General features: G+C 36.5%; 1 protein-coding gene across 2 annotated transcripts in view; it reads left to right on the forward strand.

Moving 5' to 3' along the window:
• The window catches only part of NKAIN3 (sodium/potassium transporting ATPase interacting 3), a 614,368-nt gene that overhangs the window by 325,240 nt on the left and 268,307 nt on the right, over positions 1-20,821 (forward strand). For both annotated transcript variants that reach the window (XM_038579381.1, XM_038579382.1), the window contains exon 3: positions 4,671-4,751. In XM_038579381.1, coding sequence (XP_038435309.1) covers positions 4,671-4,751 — 81 coding nt within the window. The remainder of the gene's footprint in view (positions 1-4,670; positions 4,752-20,821) is intronic.

Genomic DNA, 20,821 nt, shown 5'->3' on the forward strand with positions numbered 1-20,821 from the left:
AAAAATTAAAAAGAGGGCAGCCCAGGTGGCTCGGCGGTTTGGCGTCACCTTCAGCCCAGGGTGTGATCCCGGAGGCCCTGGGATCGAGTCCCATGTCGGGCTCCCTGCATGGAGCCTGCTTCTCCCTCTGCCTGTCTCTGCCTCTCTCTCTCTCTCTCTCTCTCTCTCTCTCATTCTCTTCTGTGTCTCTCATGAATAAATAAATAAAAATCTTTAAAAATAAATTAATTAATTAAAATTAAAATTAAAGAGAAAGCCAAGTTGTTTTGCTAGGTCCACAGTTTAGTTATTGGGACTTTCATGCAAATGCTCATGTACAAACATAAGAACTTGTGTAACTGGAATCGTTACAGGAAAATTTCCCTTCTATGTCATCATAAATCTCCTTCCTGGGCCGCTACTCAACATGACAGTTAAGAGTGTCCATTTTCCATTTAATTGGTCCTATATTAAATCCCCTCCACCAATTACTGGGTGTGAACAGTTGGGACATTAATTTGCTTTATTTGTACCATAGTTAACTTCATATGTAAAAATCTGACTCAGGTTGTCTTTAAGAATTATATTATGTAATATATGTGACTTGCTTAACATAACCTAACACAGTGTAAGTGCTTAGTAAATGATCGAACTGTTCAATATATCTTTTTTTGCTTTCATTCTGCTTTTTTAGCCATTAAAATGAAAGGACAGGACATTACTCTCTTAAAGTTCTTCTGGAAATTAATACTAAACTCCAGAAACTATTAGAACAATGAGTGAGCAAGAAACCTACTTTTTAAAAATTATAAGTCTAACATACTGTGCATAAAACTGTATCTGATTGATGCACATGTGAATAAATGAATAAATGGCCTTTCTGGTAATTGGAAAACAAGCTCAGGAAGTAAAAATAATTCATGTTATAGACTAATTGCTCAATGAGGAAGAAATAGACTGTAAGACTTTCAAAATTCATTTCAATTAAAAAACACTGAAATATCTTTGTAAAACCATGAAATATTCAAGAAGCTACATGGCTTACATGGGCATTTTTTTTCAGCTTATAGGCTTTATCTACATAAAATAGGATTTAAAATATGTGTACTGAACATAAGCAAAGAACAACAAATAAATAGATAATTATACAGAGAAAAATATATATAAGCTATTTTCTATACTTTATGTGTATCTGGATATATGAACATATAGGTTTGCTTCATGATAACCAAAAGGTATTTCATAAAAAAATGGAGTCATCTCTTTTTAAATTCTTGTTTCAGTTGAATTATAAATAAAATCAGGGATCCCTGGGTGGTGCAGCGGTTTGGCGCCTGCCTTTGGCCCAGGGCGCTATCCTGGAGACCCGGGATCGAATCCCACATCAGGCTCCCGGTGCATGGAGCCTGCTTCTCCCTCTGCCTGTGTCTCTGCCTCTCTCTCTCTCTCTCTCTCTCTCTCTCTCTCTCTGTGACTATCATAAATAAATAAATAAAAATAAAATAAAATAAAATAAAATCACCCATGTCAAAAAGAATACATATATTGGGGCACCTGGGTGGCTCAGTAGATTGAATGTCCGACTCTTGATTTCAGCTCAGATCATGATTTCATGGGTCGTGGGATTGTGTCCCATGTCTGGCTCTACCCTCAGTGGGGAGTCTGCTTGATTCTCTCCCTCTCTGCCCCCCCGCCATTTACTCATGCCCTCTCTCTCTCAAATAAATAAATCTTTTTTAAAAAAGATACATATGTTGTCCTAATACTTCCTGCCTAGCTAAATGCCTATGGATATGTTTGTATTGCTAGAGAATTATTTCCCTATATCTCTATGTATGGACTTATGTCTCCAGTGCAGGTTGAGGTATATAGTTTTCATCTCATAATAGTCTAAAATTCAGTCATACTAATAATGTTTGTTCTCAACAAACCAATATATTAGAAGAAGGAAGCTTACGATATTGCTTTTAAAAAACCATAACATTCAGGGCGCCTGAGTGGCTCAGTTGGTTAAGCATCTGCCTTCAACTCAAGTTGTGATCTCAGGATCCAGACAGATGCCTGGCTCCCTGCTCAGCAGAGAACCTGCTTCTCTCTCTCCCTCTGATGCTCCCTCTGCTGCTCCCCTTGCTTGTGCTCTCTCTCTCTGTCAAATGAATAAATAAAATATTTTTTAAAAAACCTATAACATTCATATTACACACAACACAAGTTAGTTGCAAAGTACAAAAGAAATTGTTATTCAGATACTTTGCCTGTTGTAGAATTATGTAAATGAAACTGATTTTTGGAAAACTGGAAATTTGGTGAATTGGTCATTTCATAAGTTGCAAAATTTGGTGAACTATTAACTTGCAAATTATTTCATAGTCCTTTTCCTAAGATTTTCTAAAACAAAGCCTGTCATTCAATACATAAGCATCTCAGCTCTGGAGTCAGATAGTTAGATTTCCTCTCCCAGCTACGACACTAACTAGGTGATCAAAGGATTACTCTCTTCTTTAGTTTAGTGTGATGACAGAAAACTTGATTTATATCAAGTACTTAGTATAGTATCAGGAACATACAAAGTGCTTAACACAGTACCAGGAACATAGAAAACAGCAGAGTAATATAATAACTCATGTTATTGTTAGGAATTTAGCAGCTGACACTTGAAACCTACTCAACTAATAACCATTTTATCTTTGAAAGTTCACAAATGGCATGAGTACACTTCAATCACTGAATCTGTGCTGTGATTTTTTTAAATAGATTTGTTTTATTTTGCATTTGTTGTAACTGCGAGTGGATTATCTTTTCTAAAAGAATACTTAAGCATTGAAGTTTGAAGCCCTAATAATTAAGAATCATATGGTTTTGCAATTACTTTTGTTTATTTCCTTATGTTAGTCTTACTTTCTTTTATGTCCTTTTTTAAACTTTTATCATTGGCTTCTTTCTCATGACTTAGTGGTCTGCACTGCTTTCTCATTCTAATAGACTCATAATTAGATAAATTTAGAATGAAAAATGTCAGATGCCAGATGCCATCTTAAATTAGCAACAGCTTTAAAATTTGTTGTGGCTATTGTGACTCAGTCAGTTTGCAAAAAGTATACATTGAGGATGAAGGTTAGCAATTTTCAGTATCCATGGGACTATTTTGTGTGTTTTTTTTTAATTTTGTGGTTTATAAAAGTGTATTCCAAGGCACTTGGCACATTTTTAAAACTGTCTAAATCCGTTCATACCAGAAGATTTTACTAACAGGATATTGGCAGCATCAGTAATATCTACAAATACTAAAGCTTCACTATATATTTTAATTGTGTTAATGTTTTAATGTATATGCCAACTTCTCTAAATTTCCAGTGATTTGGAGCCTTAACTCATAATTATAATTGCACTATTCTTAATAACAAAAGAAAAGCAAAACCTCTCCAGAAAGAAAAATAAGATGTTGATGTGACATCAAATGTAACCAGTTATAGAACTACACCACTGGATGAGATCATTTTGATTATTTTGAAAGCCTTTTGAAAATCACAATTAACAGAAAGACAAATGTAAATTAAATTTTATGAGTAGTTCAAAGCTTCAGATAAGGTTTCCAATTGGAACATGGCTATTTTACACAGATTTAAAATTTGTAATTTTATTATATAATACAGCATAGAATAAACTAATGAAACTATTTCAAGAATTATTTTAATTTAAAAAAGAATTATTTTAATTTGGCAATAGCATGTGATTAAAACCACTGGTAAAAAGCAGTGATTTAATTAGTGTGTCTACTTGAGAAATTTAGAATTTATAGATTTTTGTGGTAAAGGGAATGAGAAAATCATTGTATTGTGTTCCCACAGTAAATTCTATCCTCAGTCATCCAAGCTATTCCATATGTTAGTTCTATATCTTAGTTTCATCAATGACTGGGTGCATTGCACCCTAAGACCCTCTCCACTGGTGAGTCTTGATCTAAGGCTATCCTGTGAGTAATGGTCAACCTGAATATTAGGCATTTCCTAATATCTAACACACTAATAAAACCAATTAATTGGTAAGGCTAGTGTGTTTGAGTCTGTTGGATGTGATTGGAAGGTATTTTCCCATTATGGAAGTCTGTTGTTTATTTGCTTATTCTTAATCCTATTTATTAGTTTTTGTGTTTTTTTAAAAAATATTTTATATGATTGTATTGGAGGCATACACACACTCTACTCATACTAAAATACTTCAGTGGGAAAGTTTGTTAATTTTACTCCAAACATCCCTTTTCAAACATGATCTTCATTCAGGAATCTGGAAGTGCTGAGTTTTGACTAACATTCCTAAAAACTTGAGAGGTTAGTATTATAACTAAAAGGTAGATAACCCACAGAAAATTTGCATAATTGTATTCCCTAGAAAAGCTAATACTCAGAAAACAGAAATCAAGTCAGCACTTGGATTTAACTTTATCTGCAAGCCAGCAAAGCACTTTAAAAATAAATCTAGCTTTATTGGCACTACTGAAAGCTGTAGAAACTATTGGATTTTTAATTTCTAGATCTTAGGGGACCTCATAAGGAGCACTCTTTTCTGAGCGCGCCCTGCTTCTTCCCAGAAGACTGAGACTTATTGACATTATTATTGATTTATTTAGTATACATGCCTTTCATCTCTACATTATTTCTTCTCTTTCTCCCCCTTGCCCCCTTTCTCTCTAGTACACAGTATGGACTGCCCTCTGGGTCACCTGGAATGTGTTCATTATCTGCTTTTATTTGGAAGTAGGTGGGCTCTCTAAGGTAAGTTTATTATGCTTTCAAAGTACACTTTAAAAAGAGTACACTAATAAATAATTATCATGACTATATGTGTGTGTGTATGTATACACACATACACACACACATAAACTCTCTCTCATATATAGAGAGTAATCTAACATTACAAATGTAATACTAATCAAAAATAAGTTTGGATACTGATCAGGGAAGAATGATCTTGGGAGCATGTTAAATTAATCAACTCCACAACTATTTCCTTACGCTTTGGTTTGTTAAGCTCTGGTGGAACTCAGCTTCCAGTGTATTCTAATGTCCAGTTTAAAAAGGCCTAATGTCACAGTGACAACAGCTCCAAAGGTTAAGTGAAAAATGGTTTTGAACATTCTTGTATTTAAAGGGGAAAGAGGGATTAATGAAAATGTTAACGGAATAAATATGAAGAGCAAGTTGCTATCTTTGCTTGAATAATGATCCTGGGGGAAAATATGTTTGTGACATATTTTCAGTGTGAAAATATTGAAAAACCGTGAAAACTTCATATGTGGAAGTGGAGGATACATTCACTAACAACTAAGTACATCTTGAAATTCTGATCAGAGGAGAGTTGTCTTGATGCAACGTGTTGCCATCCTCACTTCTGTCTATGACGAGTGTCAGCAGAGCACACAGTTTTCACTGTGACTCCTGCAGAACTGGCTTTTGACTGCCATCCGAATGTAAGAGCATCTTGAGTAAAGTTTCTAGCTTTGTTTTTCATACATTTTTCTCATAAACCAGCACAGCCTTTACTTGCAGAAATCATAGAGAAGAAAGGTAACAGTATAATTACAAAAAGAATGAAAAAGCTGTAGTTTTGCTGTTGTTGTTGTTGTTGTTGTTGTTTATAGATTTCTCATTATCAACTCTATTTGTGCTAACTTATTCTATTGCATGATAGTCTAAAAACTCCTAGGTAACATAATGGTCTTCTAGTAGCATTTGTGGTTTTAGATCTTAGAAAATTTGCCTTGACCAACACAGACTGTTAGGATTGTTAGGCTCCATTGAAGTCCATATGGTAAGAATTTTTGATTCAGCTAAGCAGCAAAAATCGCTGAAGGATTTTCTCTGAACCTCCAGAGGTGGTTACTCGTTATTCTACACTATAATAACTTTATAATTAGAACTTGTCATCATTTTCTCACATTGGCAAATGTGTTCAGGAGCCAAAAATGACATTTCTAATACTGACTTTATACTAATGCATGAGCATCTACCTTTAATATTTGTGCCATTAATCACATTTTACCTCTAATTTTTAAGACAGAAAAAAGTACTTAAATCAGTGCCTAGTAATCTTCTGTAACACGCAGATTATAAAGTAATTTTGAAATGCAAATTCTATGAATATAATAATTGTGAATAATAAGTTAAGCATAGCATTTTTCAAACCATGGCATTTTCTATCTTGTAATTTGAATGGTCATTTTAAATCATTACTGTACTGGGCAGTAATTCTCTTCTATTTTCTTCCATATAAACTAATTTTTTGGAAAAAAATAATTAGACCAGAAGAAATTCATCCTATGGAATTGGTATTGTGGTGTGCTAAAAGAAAACTGAATTTCAAATCCTAAGTCTTTTACTCAAATCTTGTCTTTAGCACCTATTATCTATGGGCCCTTAGGCAAATCATTTAACCATACTAAGTTCCTGGAAATTTAAAAATGGGACCAGTTTTGCCAATAAATGGTAGTAATCAGCACTTGTTGAGTATTAAGCATTGTCTTAAGCACATCATTTATGGTAACTCAGGTGAGCTTCAAAACAACCCTATGAAATGATAAGAAGATAATAATATTAGTAGTAGTCATTTATATCAGTTTTCCCTCCCTGCTTTCCGTAACTGATTTTCTAATATCAAAATGCTCATCAAGGGTTTTTTCCTTCTCGTTTCTTTGGGTGCAAGTTTAAAAACAATGGATGTTCTAGTCCCGGTCACTCATTTTATTATGCATTCAAATACCATTAGGCAAGCAACCAAGTATTTTAGGTCGTGAAAAGTATAGACGACTCCAAAGTGAGCATACTAAAGATTTTCTGGTGTTCTCCTTCTATTAACTGCCTCAAAGGCTGGTAACATTTCCCTGGTTAGCCACAGGTTAGCTTCAGTTGCAATCTGTAGGAAATCTATTCTGAGAAATGGAGCAGAGTTAAGGATGCTTGACACAGCCAAGCACCTTTGCCACTCCTTGAGGTTGGACTCCAGCTTTTATAAGAAATTCATTGTCCATATATGCTGGTATGTACTTTTGAAAGCTCTCTACTTCTTGCTAGTTCGTGAAGGCATTTTTTGGCATGACCCATTTGGATAGATTAATAGAAGTCTCCTTTTGCCTGGATTTTTGCCCAAAATATCCATTCTAAAATAACAAATCTCTCTATTTGGTGTTATTGCAATGACAGAAACCATATAACCATTCTTATTAACTATTAGTGCACATTATAGTGGGCATGAATGATCATCATACATTTGGCCTGTTATGGGGATTCTTGATCTCAGCATCCAAACACTCCTTTCCTTTTTAACTTCATTTGCCAGTCAGCTCTGTACCATATGTTTGTCCCTGGTCTTAAGGGTCCCGATTCTCCTTAGATCTTCTTGATCTTGAAGAAGATCAAGAACTTGAAGGAAATGACTGTTTTGTTTTTAGGGAATGCATACACATATGATAGGGTCAGGGATGATTGTGGGTCTGCATTTATGTGATCTGGAGCCTCGGTTTCCTAGCGCTGATTTTACTGCATTGTTGAAAGAATTAACTAAGATAATGCATATAAAGGACTGAGAAAGGATCTTGGCATAGAGTGAGGTTTCAGTAAAGTGTGCTTCTCATAATTGCCATCAACATCATCATCTTTATTATTATTGAAGAAATTAGCAGACATCATGATTCTCATCCTGAAACCTTCGGGACATGTATTTATTACTATGCAAAGAGCTGTAAAGGGAAAAAAAATGTAGGACTGAGTGACTTGTTTAAAAAATATGTAACAGTCCCTTGTGATAGGACCTCCGATCTGCATATTAACTTCACAGCTGTAACACTATTAATTAAATCCTCTCCTTCAACATGTAAATGGCTTTTTTGAAATACTTCTGCAGTTAGATTCTCCTGGTGTCCCTACTGTTCCTCCTAGGAGAACTTTATGCATCTTTGGAAGTCTCTAAGGCTGTTTTTCTGCCACAGTTTAAGATCACCCAGGGCACAATTAATAAGTTATTGCTGCTTCTTTGGAGGTTGCAAGACTTGAAATCATTTTTTCCTCCCTAGGAATACATTCAGAATGTAAATATGAAAACTCAACTCATTTGCTACATTTAAAGAGACTGAAAAATAAGTCTTGTTGAGGACTCAAGTTGTACTTTCTTTTTAATTCCAAAGGAATTTAAGCTAGGGTCTTACACCATGTTCCTGCTTACTCTAAAGCATACACATGCTTTATATTTATATTCAGCTAATATTTCTTCTAAGCAACTTCTCTTGGAATTTACACATTGTGATCGTAGGGAATTTTGAGTGTGTCCTATTTTAATAGAATTCAAAATGTACATGACAGCACATGAGCATAATTTAGGCATAAAAATAAATATAAACAAACTCTATGAAGATTTATCTTATTAATCATGTGCTTTTGTCAGGGGCCTTTCAAAAACTAATAAACAAGAGGTTGAGGAGAGAGAGAGACTACCTTTAGTGATTTCTACTCTGTACAGGTGCTTTACATGGCCTTCACACAAAAAGAAACCTACCGTCATTCTTTTCCTCTATATCATGTTTTAACATCTGGACTTTTTTTCCATTGTGACCTGATTTATAGGTATTTTGATTCTTAAGGAAATTTAAGTCATTTCCCCCAATGGCAATAATAGCATTCTTTTTGTTCGGTTTTTTTTTTTTTTTTTTTTTTTTTTTTTTTTTTTTTTTTACTTAAATTGTCACCCTCTTATATAAGGGTCCTCTTCTCTTGTGAGATTCTTCAGTTGAATATTTCACCTGAGCAGCCGGGCAAGATCAATGAGATAATTCTTCTTTTCAAGGCTTATCCTTATTACCTAGCCTGAATTGTTCCTTTGTACTTACTGGAAAAATTCTCTTTCTTACTCAAGATTCATTTTCCTTCAAGGTTGGATTCTTCCACTAACTGTGGCTTTGGACAGGCACTTTCAAGTAGAAAACTTTTAGAGTCAGTTCAGAGTCAGGTACAGAAGCAATTGCTTAGGAAACAAAACTTCAGTTTCCTTTGGCTGTTTGCAGTCCATCCATTACTTTTTATAAACAGCCTAATCATTTTTATTTCAAAGAATTCTTTTTCAGATGACAGTTTCAAAGTAAATCAATGATGTATAGTATATTTCTTTTTTTATTTAAATAAATAAAATTTACTGAATCTACCATGTACATTAAACTTACATTTATCTTTTCCCTTTCATGATCTCTTCCTATGTGGCCATTTTTCAAAAGGAATCTTGAAATATGATGTTTACAGAGGGGTGAAGCTAGGGCACGAAATATTTTTATTTGAGAATAATGTAGCAGCAGATAATACAGTAGCATCCTAGAAACCCAGCAGAACTATGCCTACATTCGGAACTACAAGAATGGTATCCTATTTGCTATTTCGTGAAGTAAATGTGATATCTGTATCAATGAGACACTTTGGGAATTGCATAAACTCTTTCAGCTCACTAGAATAACAAAATATTTTGGTATCTGAATTAATATATTGTTGCATACTTATCCTGCTATCCAGAAAGAATTTTTTGTCTCTAATATTGCCTGGCATAGGGGAAGATGGAAGTGGTGGCGGATATCTACCTGGTTATTAAGGATTAATAAAGGAAGAGCCATCACAATCTGCTTCCAGGCATTAAATTGATATAAGACCCAAAGACTTGCAAATGTTTATTTTTATGTTTGGTTCCTTCTGTTTCGTTCATTTTTTATGTCTAAACTCTTTTCTTCCAAAATAATATAATTATGCTCTTAAAAAAATAGCAAAGCAGCATAAATATAGTTATGCATTTCTTATTCCGAAAGACTGAAACTATACTTTTTCCTTTGGCATGGATCTAAGTGAACACAACTTCTTAAAATAGCATTTTCAGTGTCCTTCTTTGTATAGGAAAATGGCTGTTTTCCCCTGTAGCTTCTTTTCTACGCAAAGAAAATTATAACCAAGTTTAAACTTAGTACTTTGTTTCTCATAAATTTCATCAAAGGGTAACATTTTGAAGACATTTCCTCTAAAAATATAATCTGCCTCTATGTTGTAGTCCAATAACATATAGAAACTATAACATACTGCTAAATAAATGCTGCGGGGTGGGTGATGTTAGGAATTTTTAATCAGAAATTTGTGTGATTATCTGATGCCCTTCTGTATGGGTTCAAACAGTTTGTTGTTGTTTTCAAAAAAGCAGATGGATATATTATTTTATCAACAATAGCTCTATTGTATATGATTTGAGTGACTATATTGAAAAGGCCTAGGCAAATATAATTAGAAAACTACACAGAAGTTTTGGTTTTGAGTGGTTTTGGGGGGTATTTTATAGTTTATTCTTCTTATAATGAAAATATGCCTAAGATCAATTTTTGAAGAAAGCTAGACATGGTACCTGTATACCTAGATTATTGTCTCAACTCATTGGATTATAATTTTTAAATAGTTCTATTTCTTTAGAGTGAGTGGTCTCTCAACTATTTTGTTTCAGACCTTATTTGCATTCCTTGTTACATTGTATATAGATTCTGTAACAGATTTGGTCATTAAAATTTAGTCTCGTGTCTGATTCAAATCTATTGTGCTCTCACCAGAGCTAATCATGCTTAAGGTCTTCACATATCCCTCTCTCCTCCCTTTTTGTGACTGCTCCTCTGATGGAAGAGACAGGAAGTAGTCAACTTCTTACGTAGCCATCCTAGAGCTGATGCTGGAGATTGCAGACATTCTGACCTCATTGTGGCCTTAGTCTTTCCAGCTTCTACTACTGACCTCTGCCTATGTGACACTCTTCAAATATGCCTAATTCTCCCTAAATTTGATTAAATGATATTCATTTTTAAATCATTTTGTTTATTCATTTGAGAGAGAGAGAGAATGAATAGGGGGAGGGGCAGAGAGAGAGGGAGAAGCAGACTCCCCATGAGCAAGAAGCCCAACACAGAGCTCTATCCCAGGACCCCAGGACCATGACCTCACCCAGGCACCCCTAAATGATATTTATTTTTAACAGACATATAATTATCCCAATATCTGTAATGTTAAGCCATTGGTTTCATAAGTTAAACCATTCTGAGTTGACCACGCCTGCTGAATTTCCATGTAAGCATTATCTTCAGGAAAATTCTGGTGCTGCAGAGAAACCACACTCTTTAGCTAATAGTCAAATGCTTTGCTATGTTTTTAAAGACAATTTAAAGTAGCTACTGCAGAATTTTTTATGCAGTCAGTTGAACATAAGACATTTTAGAACAATGTGTAGAATGAATAGAACATGAGTAAATGCCATTAAGATTTTAGATTTTCTTGCTGTGATGTTAATTAGTTTGTTGTGAAGACACAATCTCTTTGTTATGAAATGTCAATTAAGAGTATAATCCTGGTGATGAAGAATTTCAGGTGACATTTGCAGCTTTCACAAGATTAAAAAGAGAGCCTGATTAGTTGCATTTACTTACTTTTTAAAACCAGCATGAACCATGGTGTAGTTCATAAAATAAAATAGCACTACATAGCCAAATCGTAACTAAGGAACATTAAGCTGAAGGGCCCTGTACAAAGAGAGGAGCCTATGATAACAATTACTCAACGCTACTCTCAGATGAAGGCAATCACAAGCCATTTACATGCCTTGTTTCAAATTTTCCTATGTAACCTGTAGGGGGTAAATCACAGATAACAATGATAATATCTAAAAAGTTGTCTTTGCACAGAGAAAGTTTCTCTTGTGCTGTGATGGTATAGGGAATTATGTGCCCGAAGCCTCAGACCGATTGGGATCTTGAACACAAATGGCCCTAGAAGTATCTATGCATCAATTTGTCTTGTCCTAGCAGCCACTGGAAGCCCAGTTTTGTTCTATCAGCTGCCATGGCACGAGAGTTCTGGATCCCTGGCTCAGAAATGATAAGCTTTGAGAATTCAGGATGAACAGGATGATAAGGAAATCAAACCAGATATATAGGAGAAGATGTGAAAAAAAAGATTGATCAGGAGGTTATTGTCATAGATCAGCGGTAGGGAGGGGAGGTATGTTTTGCTTTCTCTTGATGCAGGGAGTATTAATAGAATGACAATTCGAAAATCCTTGGAATGACATGCCCTTTAGTATGAAGGAGCTTCCAAGTCATGTCTGCCCACCTGCAGAGCCGAATGGGATGCTGCCTGCAGCATGCACCAGCCCAGAGTCAGGAGGCATAAGCAATCTCAGCCCTTTATGTCTTGAGGACTGACAGAAGAAAACAGAGAAAAAGTGCCCAGAGCAAAGATTGCCCAGAAAATGAGACAGAATGGGTGGTCAGCACAGCCCACAGAACAGAGGCATGGGAAGTCAGAATGAAAAGGGAACAAGCATCCAAGTGTCTAGTAATCAGGGATGAGCTTCCACCCTTTGGAAGCTCTCAGCACTAATCACCCTCTGCCTGTTTGCTGATCCAGGAATAACAGAAGTACAGCAGCAATACAATGTCCAGTTGTGTTTCTGGGAATCAGTGTGCTTGTGTGCTACAATTAGGAATGTTGATGCAGCTAGCACTCCGGACTCCCTGAAAGCTTGGCTCTTTTGGGGGGAAACTTTCAGTTTACTACAAAAACCAGACCAAATATTTCAAATTCATATAAAAGATGAAGCTGAAGGAAAAGTAAAGGTATTAAACAAGTAATTCTACTTTATTCTTATAGCAGCTGGTTTGACTCAAGGTCTCTTATTTATGGAACCTGGATATCAGTAATTCTTAATTTTTTAAAAGATTTTATTTATTTATTCATGAGAGACACAGGGAGAGAGAGAGGCAGAGACACAGGCAGAGGGAGAAGCAGGCTCCATGCAGGATGCTGGATGTGGGACTCGATCCCGGGTCTCCAGGATCACGCCCTGGGCTGAAGGCGGCGCTAAACCGCTGAGCCACCCGGGCTGTCCCAGTAATTCTTAATTTACTAAAAGTATTGAAATTTTGAAAGCACACATTTCTAAGATTAAAATTAGATGGAAGAGATGAAAAGTGAATGAAATTTAGATAACTGAACATTTAAAGGAAGGATATCCATTTGTTAAATTAACTTCCAAATGGGAAATCAATTTCCATGAAAATTATGTCATTTTCCTCGTTTTCTAGGTTTTCAACTATATTCATCTTCTATTCATGATTTTGTAAAAAAATGATGGCTGAAGTTTCTGGTTACCTTCTGTTATCTATTCCCCCTTCTTCTCATCAAGAGTCAGGAAAAACCCTGCTTTTGTTTGAGACAGAAGTGCTAAAAAACATGTATCTCTTTGTCCCTGTAAGAGTAGGTATGGTCATCTAAGTTCTGGCCACTGAGATAGAAGTAGAAGAATTATGGAGGACTTCTGGAAGGCTGCTAAGGAATTAATACAGTTTAGAAACAGCTCCAAACTCAGTAACTTAAAGCATACACATCTTACACTTAATACAAATCTTATACTTCTGTGGGTCAGAAATCCTATGAGTCTCAATGGACTAAAATCAAGATATCAGACAGCTACGATGCAAACCAGTATGGGAGTTCCTCAAAAAATTAAAAATTGAACTACTATATGATCCAGCAACTCCACATCTGGGAATATATCTAAATGAAATGAAACCACTGTCCTACAGACATACTTGCATTATTTGCACCCCCATGTTCATTGAAGCATTATTTTTTTTAAGATTGTATTTTATTTATTCATAGAGACAGAGAGAGAGAGGCAGAGACACAGGCAGAGGGAGAAGCAGGCATCATACAGAAAGCCTGATGTAGGACTCGATCCAGGGTCTCCAGGATCACGCCCTGGGCTGCAGGTGGCACTAAGCCGCTGCGCCACTGGGGCTGCCCCTGAAGCATTATTTATATCAGTTAAGACATGGAAACAATCTTTTTGTCCATTGACAGATGAAAGGATCAAGAAAATGTGATATAGGGATGCCTGGGTGGCTAGCGCCTGCCTTTGGCCCAGGACATGATCCTAGAGTCCTTGGGTCGAGTCCCACGTCGAGCTCCCTGCATGGAGCCTGCTTCTCCCTCTGCTTGTGTCTCTGCCTCTCTCTCTCTCTGTATGTCTCTCATGAATAAGTAAATAAAATCTTTTTTTAAAAAAAGAAAATGTGATATATATCTGTATGTATTTGATATGTGTGTACACACACACACATATACACACACACACACTGGAATATTATTCTGCCATAAAAAAGAAGGAAGTCTTGCTATTTGTGACAACATGATGGACCTTAAGGCCATGATGCTAAGAGAAATAAGTCAGGAGAGAAACACAAGTACCATTTGATCTCACTCATATGTGGGGTCTAAGAAAATCAAGCTCATGGTTACAGAGATCAGATTGGTGGTTGCCAGAGGTGGGGCTTGGAGAGTTGGGGAAATGGGTAAAGGTGCTCTATAGCTACAAACCTCCAGTTATAAAATAAATAAGCACCCAGGTGTCTTAGTGGTTAAGCATCTGCCTTTGGCTCAGGTCATGATCCCGGGGTCCTAGATTGAGTCCCGCATCAGGCTTCCCATGGGAAGCCTGCTTCTACCTCTACCTATGTCTCTACCTCTCTCTGTGTCTCTCATGAATAAATAAATAAAATATTTACAAATAAATAAATAAGTTCTGAGATGCCATTTACAAAATGATGACCATAATTGACAGTACTGTATATTATATAGTTGAAGTTACTAAGAGAATAGATCTTAAACATTCTCATCTCAAGAAAAAAAAATTTATTACTATGTGAGGTCATGAATGTTAAACTAAATTTATTGTGGCAATCATTTTGCAATATATATGTCTATCAAATCATCATGTTGTACACTTTAATTGTATACAGTGTTATATGTCAATTATATCTCACTAAAATTAGGAAAAATAAAGTAAAATCAAGGTATCAGCAGAGTTGTATTCCTTTCTAGATCTAGGAAGAAACTTTTCCTTCTCTTATCCAGCCTCTAGGGCTGCCAGCATCCCATCCTCCATCCTGAAAGCCAGTGATGGCAGTTCTAATCCTCATTCTGGCACCTCTGATTTTTCACTGCTGGGAAAACTTCTCAAATTTTAAGCATTCATGTGATTAGATTGAGCCCACCTGGATAACATAGGTTAATCTCAGCATATCAAGATCCTTCAATCACATCTGCAAAGCCCTTTTGCCACAGAAGGTACCATAATCATAGGTACTGAGGATTAGGACGTGGACATATTTGGGGGCCCTTATTCTGCTGCCACACTGATGGTAACCATCTAGAATTATGAGGTGACCCTGGGGATGTTAACCGTGAGTGAGAAAAACAGAATAAAAAGTAAAAAGGAGCCTTGGCAATCTAATAACTGTGGAGTTTCCATACTACCCTGAGCTGCCTATGACCAGAATTCTTTTATAGCATAAAATGTGTTTGGGAGCTTGGTATATGCAGCTGAAAATAATGTCTAACTAAACACGTATAATTCTAAAGATAATTTTATTTAGTATTTACTTAATTTGAAGCACTGTTCTAGGCACTAGGGCTGAATTCGGTTCTTGCCCTCATAAAATGTTCTGTATCATAGGAAAAATAGACATTAAATGAGTCATAACTAGAAAATGTCACCAGTGTTACGATAATGAAGGAAAAACTGCTGGCAACATAGAGCAGGGAAACACAGAGCAGGGAATATAGTCTTCACCAGGATCAGGGGAGGTTTCCTAAGGAAGATGGGATGAAGGTTGTGCATACTCAGTAAAGAACAGCATTACGAGAACTAAGCTGACCTTCACAAACACAGATGCTGTTACCGACAAACCATAAGTGAGAAACACGCTTTGAATGTTTAAAATCTCCTGAAATGAATTTGTGTCTATCCACCCACCTCCATCCCACGCTCTCAGACTTTCTTCTGGCCAGCAGACATCAGTGAGATAACTTCTGTGGAATTACAGACATCAGAGCCAAGGTCACTACCTTTGGGAAGTGGTCTTGTAGGGACATGCTCTAAAGAAGGAAGCTATCAAGTTAGACCATGACTACCAATGTCCTGGACATGTATGTCTGGGCAGGCACAGTTGGGAGAAGATGCCAGCCTGCTGGGGATCCTTTTGTGATGATCTGAAGTTAATTTCCCTGTGCATAAGTAGACAAGTGTGTTCCTTAAATGTAAGACTATTGCACTGAACAACCGCACTGTTCAGCTTAGAGCCAGTACTGATTCAAAAAATATTTCAAGGAAGGCTAAATATGTTCCTGAAAGATCCCATGTCTGCTGCTGAAAGAAAAATGGTGTTAAGATGCCCTTTCAAAACAAACACTGTATCCCCCCATTTGTTTTAGCAACAAAAATTCAATTCAGTTGAGCCGTCTGGGGAGTTGATTTGACCCTGTTTCCAGAACAGTGAACAATGGTTTGATGGCATCATTTCTAAATGGTCCATCAGATGTTTTAGTTTGTACAAATAACTCATCACATTTTCTTCTTGCCCTGTAATGATAGAATTAATAGAGAAAACGCTTCCTCAGTATATTGGAAGTATACAGGGGCAGTAAGGCTGTTTTAAGTATTAGTGTGAGAAAATACTATGTCCCGCTTCAGGATAGCATAGGAAGCAGAAATGATGGTTATACAGTGAGTTGTGCTCCCCATTAGCTGAGATACTGAGACAGAGAGTATTATTATTTCCTGTATGCAATTAATCTTATATGCTGGGAGCATGAATTTCTCGACAGGCAGGCTACCGGTCCCTAATCAATGACAGGCAGAAGAGCCTAGACATTGGGTGATCTGATGAATAATTTAAGCCTGATTTGTTAACTGTGCAGAAGTGAAGTTCGCTGTGCAGGGGAGACACATTGTCAATTGCCAGCAATTTACTATGTTTTTGAAAACCACAGGCAGCAATTTACAGAAAAGATGAGGCCAGTTACTGTACACGTGTGACATTTTCCTGATTTAAGATGTCATCCTGAAAGCTGTTAACTGACAACTGGAGTTGGGAATGAGGTTATAAAGTTTAGTAAAGAACTGCTTTTATCTAAGAATCTCTCCGTTTCTGCTCTGGGAGACCCCTGAATGCACACCTCCTGCTGGGATGAACTGAGTGTATGCAAATGAGCCGTCATAGAGGGTGATGCACCTTCTATGGAGCCATCAAGCACCTTTGCATGACTCAGTGCTCTCATGAACTGACTAGTCCAAGAGAAAGCAAGTGGACAGGCCTTTATTTCTTGGAGAAGAAATAGTTGTCCATATATTTCTTTAGTCCTGTGCCATCTGGGAGGTCTAATCACCTTCATCCTGTACCAGGAGTTTGCTTTACAGTTCTTCATAAGAAGCTGATTAAAGGAAAATCTCCTTTTTATTGCTGTAATTTCTTTCCCCTTCTTTTCCCTTTGGGGATTAAGTCAGTAACAATAATTTCTTCATATTTGAATTTGTAAAAAAGTGAAATGAAGTAGGCTCAGCTTCCAGAGAAATTTGGAACTCTCAAGTACCCTGTAGGATGACTTCTCTAGGAAGAATACCCATGAAATAGTGTCTCATAGTTTAAACCTGATAAAGTATCACCTATGATGGGTCATTTTCGGAGCTAACCCAAAAAATGGACTTTTGATATATTTTAAAATTTATTCTCAGTGTTGACATTAATTTGTCAAATTCTCCAAGGGTTCCTAGCAAGCTTCAACCTTGCAAATCAGAGTTGTAATTGGAATGTCTGTTCTGGAATCGTATACGTCAAATAACCTTTTTTTTTTTAAGACCTTAGCTTTCCATATGAGAAACAAGTCAAGACTTCCTATGTGTGTCATTATTAGCAATAAAATCAATCTGAAAACTAAAACAAATATCTTTTTTTCTTCTTTCTATGTTCTCTATTCGTCTATCTGGCTGGTTCTGTAAACTCCTTTACAAACTAACAGCAGCTCTTATGTTTTGCTTTAATACATTTTTTCCCCAAAAGGAGTGAAAAAGATGACCACATGATAAGCCTATTTCTGTTTTCCATGACAAATAGTAAGGGAAAAATACAAAATGCCAGAATGTTACCATAACAGGTCAAAATTAAACTGTTTAATAGAGATTCATATTTAGACTCTAACTCTGGCTTTCCCCCAGAAGTTTTTTTTTTAATATTAAAAAATCAATAAAATGAAAGTCCACATGAATGGATTACTTTTAAAACATTATGTTGAAGACTGACAGCTCTAAAGTGGCTCAGCAAATGTATTGTTTTCTATCAAAGGCAGTAGAAAAGCACTTTAGGTAAACACGTGTTCCTTTCTGTGATAGTTTTAGAAGCACAGATTTGGAGCAGCAAAATATAGTAACATTTAACTTTTCCAAAATATTCTCCTTCCTTTATGTACTACGAGCATCTATAATTAAGTCATGTTAACTTGGAATCTAATTTCCTTAAACTTATCATAAAAGTAAAAAATGTATTCATAAATATTATGGAAAGAAAGTTTTAAATGACTTATATAATCTTGGTTTGGATAGGTCTAACCAATTAAATCATATATGGTTCTATTATTCATTCTTTGTCTATAGTATTTTTATTTTTTTTAAATTTTTTATTTATTTATGATAGTCACACAGAGAGAGAGAGAGAGAGAGAGAGGCAGAGACATAGGCAGAGGGAGAAGCAGGCTCCATGCACCGGGAGCCCTACGTGGGATTCGATCCCGGGTCTCCAGGATCGCGCCCTGGGCCAAAGGCAGGCGCCAAACCGCTGCACCACCCAGGGATCCCTGTCTATAGTATTTTTAATATAAGAAAAGATAAGCTCCAGAAGGGAAAAAAAAATGTTGACTTATTCAGAAATAGCTATATTGTAGACAACAAAATAAGAATTGTATCTGTTTGGCTAAAAGATTGTGCTAGAGTTAGAATAATGATGGTAGCCTAACAGAATGTCTTGAAGGTAGGAGGCTTTCACCTTTGTTCAGACCATCAGGAAGTGAATTTCTGAGGTCTAACTTACGATGAGTTTACATGTGAAGGCCCCTTGCTGCTTGGATCTTACTATAATACTATAATGATTTTGACTTGATCTATTTCTCTACCTTTAGAAACACCCTACTTTATGTTTCACTAAATCATCAAAAACCTCCTGTACTTTATTAGGAGTACCAAACAGAGAGGTGGTTTATTATTAGTTTGCATTTATATTGTATTTTCCTTCGAGTAGCTCAAGGGGCTTTACAAAACACGACAACCATCATCAAAACACTGTCACGTATGTAAAGGAAGAAATAATGCTGGTATAAATGTGCCAAAGGCATAAAGCTCACTGGAAACTGTTCATTTTCTACACATTTTTCAGAAATAATCTTTTTAGAGATTTTCTTTAGGATCAGGTCCAACTTTCTTAAACATTTTCTTTTCTCAGCTTTGGAATCTGACACTTTTCATTCAACAAATTTATTTAACATCTGCTCTGTGCCAGATATTATTGTAGCTGTTGAAGATATATCTGGAAGATGAGAGGGACTTGCTCTCACATAGTTTATATTCTGGTTTAAGAGCCAGGATATATAAGCAAACAAATACATGATATAATATATTGTTGTGCTAAGTGCTATCAATGAGGGGAGTGGAAGGGAGAAAGAAGCCATATAAACATATGGGGGAATGCCATGTCCTCAAGATAGAAGCATGCTCAGCGTGCACAAGAAAGAGCAGGATGCTGTATTGTGTCGCCAGCATGCCATGAACAAGGTGAGGAGGTCAGGCCATGTGTCTAGAGAGCTGGGCGGTGGCAAGATCCTGTGGGAATCTCATCTGCCACAATTAGGACTGGGGTTTGGTCCAAATGTAATGGGAACCCAGAGGCATGTTGAGCATAGTAGAATCACAGAGTCAAAAATCAGTGTGACTGCTATGCAGAGGACAAGAGTGGAAGCAAGAGGACCCACAGAGAGATAGTTATGGTGGTCCACATCAGACATAAAGGTGGCTTGGGCCAGGATGATAACAGTGGCCAGGGAGAGTAATCAGATTTGAAATGCAACTGGAAAGCAGAGTTCACAGAATTTGCTAATGGATCAGAAGTGGTGTGTGAGAGACCTTTAAATTCGGTTTCTGCTGCATGTGATGTCTAGGAGCCATAGTTTCTCGCCTGTAAGATAGCACCAGTGAGTAAATCAGAATGTAGCGGAGGATTCCTATAACACAGAGCTCACTCTCCAAGCAAGATGCTGTTTCTCAGTGCAAAGAGCTTGAGGCAGGTAAGAAGAAACAAAGAGGCTAGGGCTCGAAGGTCCACCACATACCAGGCAAGTCCATGAGGTGGCTCTTTTTACCCTGACATCAATCTCTCAAAGAAAGTGACCTTTCCCCTGACATAGATAAGAAAATGAAAGTATTATAGGCAGTAGATGATTTACCCCTGGTCAGACAACTGATATCTGGAAAATGTATTTTTTAATCCCTTTTATGACTAAGATCATATCCATTATTGACAGTTGCCCCTGTTAGGTATAAGAAACACAGCATAGAGGAGAAAAAAAAAAAAAAAACCTAGAGCAAACATATTACTGTACTCATACTTTTTTTTCCTCCCCCACCACTGAGGACACTTCTCCCTTCTCAAAGCAGCCTGAAAGACAGAGACAAGGGAGATTTATGAATAAGCAAAACACTGTCCCAATAGCTGACACCAGGGCTGCCTAACACAAAATAATGAGACTCAGCATAGCCGTCTAGTGAATTCAGTCATCAAAGACTGTAAATCAACATCTGTGTTTTCAGATTTCAGAAAGGCTTTGGCTTTGAATTATCTGAAAAATTATATTTTCACAGCCTTGTAATTAGGATCTGAAATGTCAACTGCCCCACTTGCTGTCTTCATTGG

Source organism: Canis lupus, chromosome 29, assembly GCF_011100685.1.
Source record: "Canis lupus familiaris isolate Mischka breed German Shepherd chromosome 29, alternate assembly UU_Cfam_GSD_1.0, whole genome shotgun sequence".
Taxonomy (NCBI): domain Eukaryota; kingdom Metazoa; phylum Chordata; class Mammalia; order Carnivora; family Canidae; genus Canis; species Canis lupus.